Raw genomic sequence first — 10,498 nt, forward strand, 5'->3', positions numbered from 1 at the left:
CAGCTATTCACATCAACTCTCATTATCCAATTATTCATCATTTTCTAGAGTTCATCGTGATTCCTCGAATTCCAAACCCCATTCGAGTTAACATGCATGCAGATACATGTCCACAGTATCCTGAAATCAATGGAAATGCTTAATAAGCTAAACATGCTCATAAACGAATAGTTTCAATGTTTGTGTTAAAACTACAATCTAACTATATAACGAGAATCATAATCAACATGAAACTGAAAAATCATAGGCCAACAATACGATTTAACATGTTAATCCATCAATCTAATCTAATCATGAGATTTTAGGAGTTATACATGCATATCTGTTAAATCGTGCGATGACCTACAATAATTATAATTAATTAGCGAAACGACAGCAAATAGACTTGTATTGGAATATCTCATTCCTGGATAAGACAATCTGATATATGCATATATATCACTAAATGAAATAAATATCAAACTCTTTACACATTCGTACAAATAAATTTTGGCACTCAAACTCGACAGGCTTAACTTGTGTTTTCAAACAAATGTGAATTGTGAAGTTTATCAGTTATTACCACAAGCAATACAAGACAAGAACATGGAAGCAAATGATTTCTTTGATTTTTTATCTGCTGGCCCAGGTGGTACTAGATCTCCTGGAACACAAATGTGGTCGCCATCCGCACCACTTTCCCTCGCTTTCTCGCACTCATCCAAGAAGTCCTTGAACGCGTTGTTAACATATTCAATGGCCTGGCCAACAGTCATGTTCTCAACTAGTTTGTGAGGGTAAGTGTCCTTCTTATGGTCTCCACATAGTGTTGCTGCCATTTGCACCAGTTCTTCTTGGAACTCAGTCAATTTAGCATCTTCATTTGCGTCCACCGCTCTTAGCTTCATTGGTTCTGGTAATGTAACTGCAAAATGCAGAACAACAAGGCTCAAAAAAGAAATTATTTTCACAATCCCAAAGCAAGTTAATTGAGATTGACCCTTTTTTACTCGGCAATTGAGATTGGGCATTGATTGTTTAAAGCTCGTTTGAACGTCAAATATGTCAAGTTTAAACCTATTTTGAAACTCTTTCATTTCTACGTTTTGCTCAAACTTGAAATGATAAGTCTATATGTGGACATATGAAATCAAAGCTTTTTGAGTTCGGCTCATGAGTCATGATTGGTGCAATTGAAGCTCGATTTGAGAATTACTCAAAACCATAAGCAAGTCAAGCTTAAACAATTTTTGAATCTCTTGTAAAATTTTGACGTCAAGTGTGATCAATCTTTACTAATCGGCTCTCCTTGGCCCGTTTAGAACATATCAAACATAAAGCGGTTTTGGGTAGCCCCGACATCCATAGCCATAGGTCCTTGGTTTGACCTCCTAATGACAATTGAGGTCCTTGTGCAGGACGAATTAAGGGGGAGAATATAGAGAAAGAAACTTTTGACGAGGAAAGAAAGCACCAGTTCGGACACAGGAATAGGCTATTTGATACTGGAAAATACACAAGACCAGTCCTTTATAGTGGAAGGAAGGCCGAACTTTGCGCGTCTCTAGTTAGTTGAGTTTAGATATGTGGGAAACAAAACTTTTTCAATGAGGCCCAAGCTATGTGGATTTACCTGGACAATCTGTTCTTGGGCTACTTAGGCTGATAACACCTTCAAAAGTTCCTGCCCATGCGTCTCGCTTTGTCAAGAACTCTTTCAGATTGAAAATCTTTTTAACAGTGGCCGGAAGGGAAGAATGCTCAAACTCTGATGTCGGGAACGGTCCCGATGGCCCGTGCAACACTGCATTTCGAATACAGTTTTCAATTGTTACTGAAATATCCTTAAAGTATTGCTACACATAATAGTCATTGAATTAATTCCCCGAAAGCAATGCTGCATCGACTACAAAAATCACACCGATTTCCTTGCCAAACCCAAAAAAAATTAGAGCAATTTAACGAAATGACGTGGGTAAGAGTACGACTTTGGAACAAGAACCTCATCAACATACGTTATAATAATGAAATTAACACTCCGATAAAATAAAAAAATAAAAGAAGAAGAAGCAAGTATATGGGGTGATAGAAATGCTCGAATTTTCGAGAATAGGAGTGACAATCCAGAGTAGGTTATTTCAAGAAATGAGAGGGATGCGAGGGCTTATGGTAGGAGTACTTGGAGGGAAATTAGGAAATTTGATGCTAATAAACTCATATGAGCTTCATGGTCTATCAGATTGCAGAATATTTGATACTCAGTAATAGTCCTTTCAAGGTTGTTTTCTGGATAGTTAGAGCCATGATCTCCTTGTTTGGCTCTGTGCTCTTAGGATTTGTTCCTCTTTTTTGCTTGTATTCTTTTGTTCTGGGATATGCTCTTGTACACTTGTAATTGGCTCGGTTCAAGGCTCCATTTGTTTCGATGTAAAATATTTTACTCATTTTTCATCGTTTTGTTGAGCAAAAATGTAAAATATTTTTCAAAGTACACTATATGACTGAAAATGCTTTCCTTTCAAATTACCCATAAGTCATTTTATACCGACCTTCTCTCTTATTTTCTTCAGCCCTACACTACTGGAAATTAAACACTGGAGAGGTTATTAACCTTGAATGAAGTATATATATAGCCGGCGGAGATCATTAACAAATATCTTCCCCTTCCTCCCTTATCCTATTTCTCATGTTATGTTTTTGTTATATTAAATTTATTTGTGTACCAAACACTAAAAATACTTTACATGAAAATTATTTGTTCCAAAATTATTTTACAAAAATAAATATTTTCGTCGTAAAATACGTCGAAACAAAGGGAGCCTTAATTATGGAAAAAAAAAAAAAAAAAGGTGGCAGCAACCTAGACTACCAGTGTAACAATAATGCTGCATGAAGTCATAGCACATGGCTTTGCAAACCGTTGGAGCGGTAGGCCCCACTAGTCCAACATGGTATGGCTCGCTTCCGCTGCACCCAAACAAAGAAATTTACGTACGTCTAGTATTTGTTGCAATTCATTTATACCTGTTCCACGCTCAATCCAAGGAGAAATTATGATGACCGGAACCCTAACGCCGAGGCGGTCGAATTGGAAGTTATATGGCTCGGGGCCCACGATGCCGTCAGGACTCGGAACTCCTGTGACAGGTGTTGGCACGTGATCGAAAAATCCGCCATGCTCGTCGTACATAATGATGAACAACATTTCGTTCCACTGGGGACTTGATCTCAGCGCTTCATAAACTTCCTTGATGAATTTCTGGCCCTGAGACACATCATGCGAAGGGTGGTCATCGTTACCGGGTAGGATTTTCAAGTCATAGTACCTTTGTTCAACGACAACGTAGTTTGGTAGCTTCCCCTCTTTGCAATGATTCTTGAAGTCTATATCAAATGGATGAAAATTCTTAATGTACTTCAGTTTTCTAAGGTTCCTGCGAACAAAAACAAAATCATTTTTTACAAGAGATTCAAAAGAAGGAATTTGTTAATGTACTTCGGTTTTCTAGCTACTTCACACATCAACGCAGGAGTATTGCCATCAACACGATAACGAAAGAAGGAAGCTCATTTGTTTGACACAACTAATAGTGAAAGAAAGAAGTATGGAATTTTGCAAGATTTGTAATATAATTTGACTAATTATGAGAGAATTAATAACGCCACATTTATGGTATTATATATATACACCCATTTATTAATTAATGTATGCCATTTTGCATCATTTATCTCTAGTGAGTATTTAACTACAACGATTATAAAATTATCAAATTAATGCATAGTCCAATCGAAGACTCATGCCTATCAAAAGTTTATGATTAAATCTTCTTCTCGCATCATAATTCATAATATATATATATAGACACACACACACACAACTATATATATTTTTTATTTTTACTTTTCTCGTTTTATATAATGAAGCAATCTGTCCAATCTCAATCTGTTAAAAGTGATTTTAATAGTGAGATTTGAAAAAAAAAATTAACAAATCTTGACGATTAATTGTTCAAATAGAAAAGATTGAGATGCGACGATCTATTGCAGTCCAAAGTTGATACGGTACATGAATAAGTTTCATGAAACTGTCCATATATAAAAGCAAATGCATAGTTTAAATTGTGAATTTGAATTATCCATTTGCTTTTCATGAACTTATAGAACTTTTTCATGTATTGTAACATTTTCCTTCGCGGTCTTAACCGAACCGGATCGTGAAAAAAAATCTTTCTTTTTTCAAACAATTTCAAGCACCGGAAAAATAAGGAGGACAAATTAAAAAAAAAAAAAAACACTCAAAATAGAAAAAAATTACCTATAGAACAGGGTGGAAGGAGGGTACTGATAGTATATCCCAAAGCTATGCCCACTTTCATCCAACGATTCAAATATTGTCTTCTGCGGAAACCCTTCTATCAACTGCTTCGTGTTGTTGCTCGTGGCCCCATGCGAAGTCGCCGAATGAACAAACAACCTGTTCGGCTGCGTCGACGCCGGCACCGCCGCAAACCACCTGTCACACACCGCGTACTCCGCCACCAGCTCCTTGTAAACGGGCACGGCGTTCGGGTCGAACCCGTTCATCACCGTCGTCGACATGCCCTTCAGAAATCTCTCCGCGTTCTGGGCGAAGCCGGACATTGTTGGTTCGAGATTTTCGGAAGCGGATTCGGAGCTCCATGGCTGGCCGAATACCTTTTTTTTGTAATAAGAGAGAAAAAAACAAATCGTATTAACTTGTGCAAAATACTGTAATTACTCCACAAGAAGTTTAAAAGAGACGGGATAATTATAAGGCCTCTTGGGCTAAATATTTTAAAAGTCTTCTTGAGTATTTCCAATCCATCCACCATTTTTTTATATTTTCATAATTTATTTTTCCAAAACATATTTTTGTCCTACAAAAAAGTGTTTTGAAGGATGTATTTGCTCCAATTCATCATTCATTTCTTCGTATCTTCATATTTTGGTCTTTCAAACTTTTATCATCCTCTAAATAAACCTTTTCATCCTCTATATTTCGAGGATGATAAGGGTTTGAAGGACCAAAATATAGAAATCGGAATGAATGAACAATGGATTCGAGCAAATACATCCTTCAAAAGACCTTTTTGGAAAAGTAAAATATGGAGATGTGGAGAAATTAATGGATGGTACATTGGAAATGTTCTGATACCATTATTTTTGCTATGTTCTCTTAATTTTGACAAAATTTTGGTAGTATAAATTTTAAGTCACATCATTCTAAGTTTCTAACTTCATGAAATGAATCAAAAAATTATGATAACATAGCGAAATTACATCAAAATCTAGTACTCCTTCCATCTCATATTCTTGGTCATGTTTCACTTGGTCATGTTTCACTTTTTGTGTACTTAAACAATTGTCTATATCTCATAATCTATAATATTTTTTACGGTTTTAAAAATTTTGTTTAATAAAAAAATTATTTTTTAAATTTATCAAACAATATTCAAATTTGATATAAAAAATATTATAAACTAAAAAATGTGATCAATTTTTTAGAGGTTCCAAATGGTAAACAGAACCAAGAATATAGAATAGAGGGGGAGTTGCAATTAAGAAAAGACAACAGAAAAACAGTGTTAAAAAGTTAACGAAAAAATAGCCCAAAGAGGGCCTAATCCATCAACAAAGTTGGCAAGTTGCCAACAACCACACCACTCTGGCACTCAGAGAGAGAGAATAACAAAAAATTTCATCTATCGCCGATCGAATACCTGCTCGTAGATGGATTGGATGGAGTGGTCCGGATCTGGGTCGACGTAGACGGAGTGTTCACCGAATGTGATTTTGGTAGAGTTCGGGTCGGAGGTGGAGAGGAGGTTATATTCGGATCCGGTTACGCCGTTGATTTCTGGGTTGAGGGATCTCATCCACCCAAGCATGTGGTCGAATGAGCGGTTTTCTTGGACCAGGACTACCACTGTTTTTATCGGGAATTGGGTTGTTGTTTCGGGAGCCATTGTTTTTGTTGTTAATTTTGGTGGGGCTGTGTTGTGATTTGATTCAAATTTGTTGAGTACTACCTTTTAAAAGTCGACACAGAGAGAGAGAGAGAGAGAGAGGTGATGGGTGAAGAAATGGGAAGGTGATCAGAGGAAGAGAGCGTTCCAAAACTTGTGTTTATAGATTGTAAAAAACTTGTTGAAGTTGATAACTTTTGCTTGTTGGGGTGGGATTATTGCCTAATCGCAATTCGCTAGTCATCAGGGTAGAGAGAGAGAGAGCGAGGGAGGGGATTGGAAAAGGTCAGATGAGTTTCAAAACAGGATGTGTATGCTAGTTCAATATATTGTTGGAGTCGATATCTTTTCATTGCTTGTTGGGTTGGGATTATTCCCATCTCAAACTCAACAAACAAGAGAGAGAGAGAGAGAGAGAGAGAGAGAGTGAGTGGAGCGCCATGCAATTCCATTTGCAGCGCGTGAGTGTGGTAGTTCCACAATTGAGTAATTATTCAATGGTTACCTCTTGCTCAAAAACGATTTCCTGAAAATAAAAAATGTTAGCATACATGACATTTGGTCTATGAAATTGTCCATGAAAAAAAAAGAAAAAAGAATGGTCCAGATTTACATCACCGTGTCACTTCTCCATGAAAATATTTGACGGACCCAACAAAAAAGTATAACCACGTGATATCCCAAAACCACTTAGCAATTTTCTATTTTCCGGGGAACAATTCGGCCTTATTACTAGCACTAGCAGTACGAAAATATAAGTAACAGAATCACATAAAATTCAAAACAAGTTCACAATCACTATAAATTTAACCCAATTAATAATAGCCCCATTGAGGAGAGAAATAATAACGACAAATATAAGGAAAATAATAAACACATGCGAGTGAAAAGATTCGAACTTCTAACCTCCTAGTGAGAAGCAGAAGTCACATCCAACTTATTCACGACTCAGCGCAATCTAACTCGTCCATTTGCGCAATCAATAGTTGAAATGTGTTTTCAATCCAAACCATCCAAAACACTTTTAGACGCGTGCGATTGAGTGCCATAAATGCTATTTACGGTAACAGCCGTAAATAAGTTTTTCTGTTTAAAATTTCGTTACTAGTCCCATCTAGGGTAATAATCTTCTTCTTTTGGAAAGCATTAATTGAGATGCATTTGGAGAAGTTCCCATCTAGTGTACGCTTAATGGAATTGGCACATAATCGGTATATTCCTTCAGTGTCGTTACTTGGAAAGCAACAAGATGTATTCTCCGATGAGGGTTTTAGTCATCGCTCATGTGAAGAGATTACGAAGGGAATCCTCAACAAATCAAAAACTTTTGACCAAATAGTGATTGGCTCAGAATATAGATATGCATTTGATATACTATAACTTTAAGATTTACTTCGACAACCTAGGATTCTCCACGCTACAAGAAGATTAGATGCATTTGACAACCTACGATTACTGTTACAAAAGATTAATGTTGTGTTTGGATGGATTTTTTGAAAATTTTTGAGTTTGGTTTTTAGGGCAATGAGTGGAGAGAGAAATTAGGATAATAATTGAAGATATGGGTAATGAGTGCAGAGAGATAAAGAGAAATAAGAATAATGATTGGAGAATGGAGATAGGAGCAATGAGTGAAAAGAAAAATGAGAGTAATAATTGAAAGTAAAGATAATGAGTATTTTTTGAGTTGAATTTTTTTTTTTTAAAAAAAAAGCTAACCAAACTAACCATGATCTCGAGATTACGCCATTTTAATATTTTCTGAGGACGTTATGATTCTCGACATTACCCATCTGAAATGTCTTTTAGATAGCACTAGATATAGCGGAAAATCTTGAAGGTAATAAATTTTAATTTTACTGTAACAAAATCTTGAAAATTAATTTTAATTAAGCCTTCAATTTAGTTTTGTATTGAAGAAGGTAATAAATTTTAAGGTTCCAATTTAGTTTCGTACTTGATTGTAAGATAATTTGTCGATTAATTTATTTTCTTACTTAATCTTATGATATCTCATCGTCTAATTTAGTTTTTACTTGATTGTATGATATTTGAGTAGTTACAAATGGAAATTAAAATGATGCAAGTCTTCCTCTTTTTTATATCAGAAAATGATGATGTATGTATATGGTGGTTCTTTTTTCTTGTTATATATATAATACAGCACGAGTAACAAACTGAACCAAATCAAACAATTGATATTTGAATTGGTTTGGTTTTGTTCGATTCTTCTTGTCTGTAACTCTTGGGGTCACCTAAGCGTGTGAAACGGCTGTAGATCGAAGAGCCTGTAGGAATTAATCTGAGGTGTGTTCAAGCAGGTTCGAGACAACCTGCATTACCAACAAAAAGAAAATGTACTCCTGTTGGGTTTGAAAAACCGAACTGTTTACAGCCCCAAATTGAAAAAATGGAATAGTTTACAACAGGTTTTTCACGGAAGTGAATTCTCTCCGGTCCATGTTTTTGGACTAGAGGAGACAGTCGTATTTTAAACCGTTCAAAACTACAATCAATGGTTCAGATCTGCTCAAAAACTCTTTACGGGAAGAATTGAATTCTTTGCACAATGAGTCCTTAAGGAAATCCGAATCATTGATTTTTCCAATGTATTGTCTAGATTTGAACTATTTCCTCTAATCCAAACATGGACCGAAGAAAATCCGGACCCATTTTTCACTTACTGAATAGAGTCATCCGAAGTCGATACAAAAACATTAATGACGTTGTACGTTCTCTTAATTTTGTGACTTCTGTATTTTCCATCGTACCCACTTTTATCAATTTCATGCGCTGCATGTTTTACCGCTTGTGGGCAGGGGCGGTACGTCCCAAGGGGTGCAACCCGCAAGGGAGGACTCAGGCCCTGCAGAACTCTAAATACTTTTACGTTTTTTTTTTCTTTTATATTGGCAAAACAGATTTTATAAATAAAACTCTAGGGGTACATCAAATGAAAAGCTCTACAAAGAAGGCTAGAGAGGCCTAATTAAAGAGCGAAACAAAGAAAGACAGGAAAAAAGGGTCATTAGTTGGAAAGCCCCAAAAGGAAACAGAACATAAAACTGCCTTGCCAAACACTAGTAGAGTTTTGTTGAGGCGCCTGATGCCATCAAGCCCACCTTTGAAGTCCTCCACAGAGATATTGTTGAGGCCTTTGATCCATCAAAGCCACCACCCTTGTTTTTGCAGTTTTTAGGTTAATTCATAAAAAAATTATGAAATTAGTCCCTGTAAATCCTTAATTAAAAAAAGGTTCACATTGATTTTTTTCTTTTGATTTTTGTGTATCGAACGGGCACAACGTTAGTTACAATTTTCAAAAATGTATTAGTTGAACCATACAAGTTGGGACCAAATCGCTGTTCCCTTTTCTTTTTCTTTTTTTTTTTTGCATGGAAAGACTTATATCTAATTTGTGAATTAAAATTTTAAAGTGTAGATAAAATTAATTCACAATTATAAAAAATATAAGATAAACAAAGCAAGCAAACAAAAATTAAAAAGGTCACACTCAACATTCAGTATATATATATATATATATATATATATATATATATATATATATATATATATATATATATATATATATATATTGTATGATGTTTAAGATGTATATGGTGATAGTATTATCCATGTATCTTGCTAGAGTAATGCTAGGGACTCCGAAAAATTTCTATGAAAATATCCTCGAAAGAGAAATCACTTGTTGAGATTGATAACTTGGATGTTTGGATCTTACACATCAAAATAAATCTCAATCATTAATTTCACTTTCGATCGGGAACATTTTCGGGGTACATAGATTATTGCTCTTGCCAATATGGGCTTGATCAAGAATATTTGCTTGTATAACGTTATTGAATGGGGAGACCACTCTCTCTCTCTCTCTCTCTCTCTCTCTCTCTCTCTCTCTCTCTCTCTCTCTCTCTCTCTCTCTCTCTCTCTCTCTCTCTCTCTCTCTCAATTTAAGAAATAACAAAAATTAAAAATGTAAGATTGGGGGTTAGAGACTTTTGAACCCAACTACATTTATACAAAATATAGATTGATTGCCTGATTGGTTACGCGATGTTATATAGTGATCTTAGCTTAGGTAGGTACTGAGTTGGAACGAATGTGACTGTTCATTCTTGCTAAATTTATCGGCTGGTATTTTTTTGGGTATGTTTTACCTTTTATAATTTTTTGTTCAACTTTTCACGGTGAATTTTAGAATTAGTCAGTTGTCTCGACAAGAGAAATAAAAAAAGTACAAAAATGTGGATCGAAGTTGAAAAAAATCCATATAAGACGACGAAGCCACAAAAAAAATACCAGCCATCAATGTTTTTTCATCTTTAGTATTTTTTTTAGGTTTTTGATCATACGTATTTTTTATATTTAAAACTCTTCTCGTCGAGACAGGAGATTAATCCAAAAGTATAACATTGAATAACATAAATTCAGCAAAGATGAACAAAATTACCAAAACTACATGTACCAAAAAATTTGAGAGAGTGAGAAGTATATATATTAACACCCAACTTTTT

The 10,498-nt window shown here is 35.3% G+C and overlaps 1 protein-coding gene across 1 annotated transcript; it reads right to left on the minus strand.

Moving 5' to 3' along the window:
• Positions 1–411: 411 nt before the first annotated feature.
• LOC131336295 (non-specific phospholipase C4-like) lies at positions 412–6,260 on the minus strand. Its single transcript, XM_058372084.1, has 5 exons — positions 5,721–6,260; positions 4,295–4,674; positions 3,004–3,413; positions 1,613–1,783; positions 412–904 (listed from the first exon to the last, which is right to left on the minus strand). The coding sequence occupies exons 1-5, from the start codon at positions 5,964–5,966 to the stop codon at positions 552–554; spliced, it is 1,560 nt and encodes a 519-aa protein (XP_058228067.1). The 5' UTR covers positions 5,967–6,260; the 3' UTR covers positions 412–551.
• Between the last annotated feature and the right edge of the window lie 4,238 nt (positions 6,261–10,498).

The sequence above is a fragment of the Rhododendron vialii genome, chromosome 1a (assembly GCF_030253575.1).
Source record: "Rhododendron vialii isolate Sample 1 chromosome 1a, ASM3025357v1".
In the NCBI taxonomy this organism is placed as follows: Eukaryota; Viridiplantae; Streptophyta; class Magnoliopsida; order Ericales; family Ericaceae; genus Rhododendron; species Rhododendron vialii.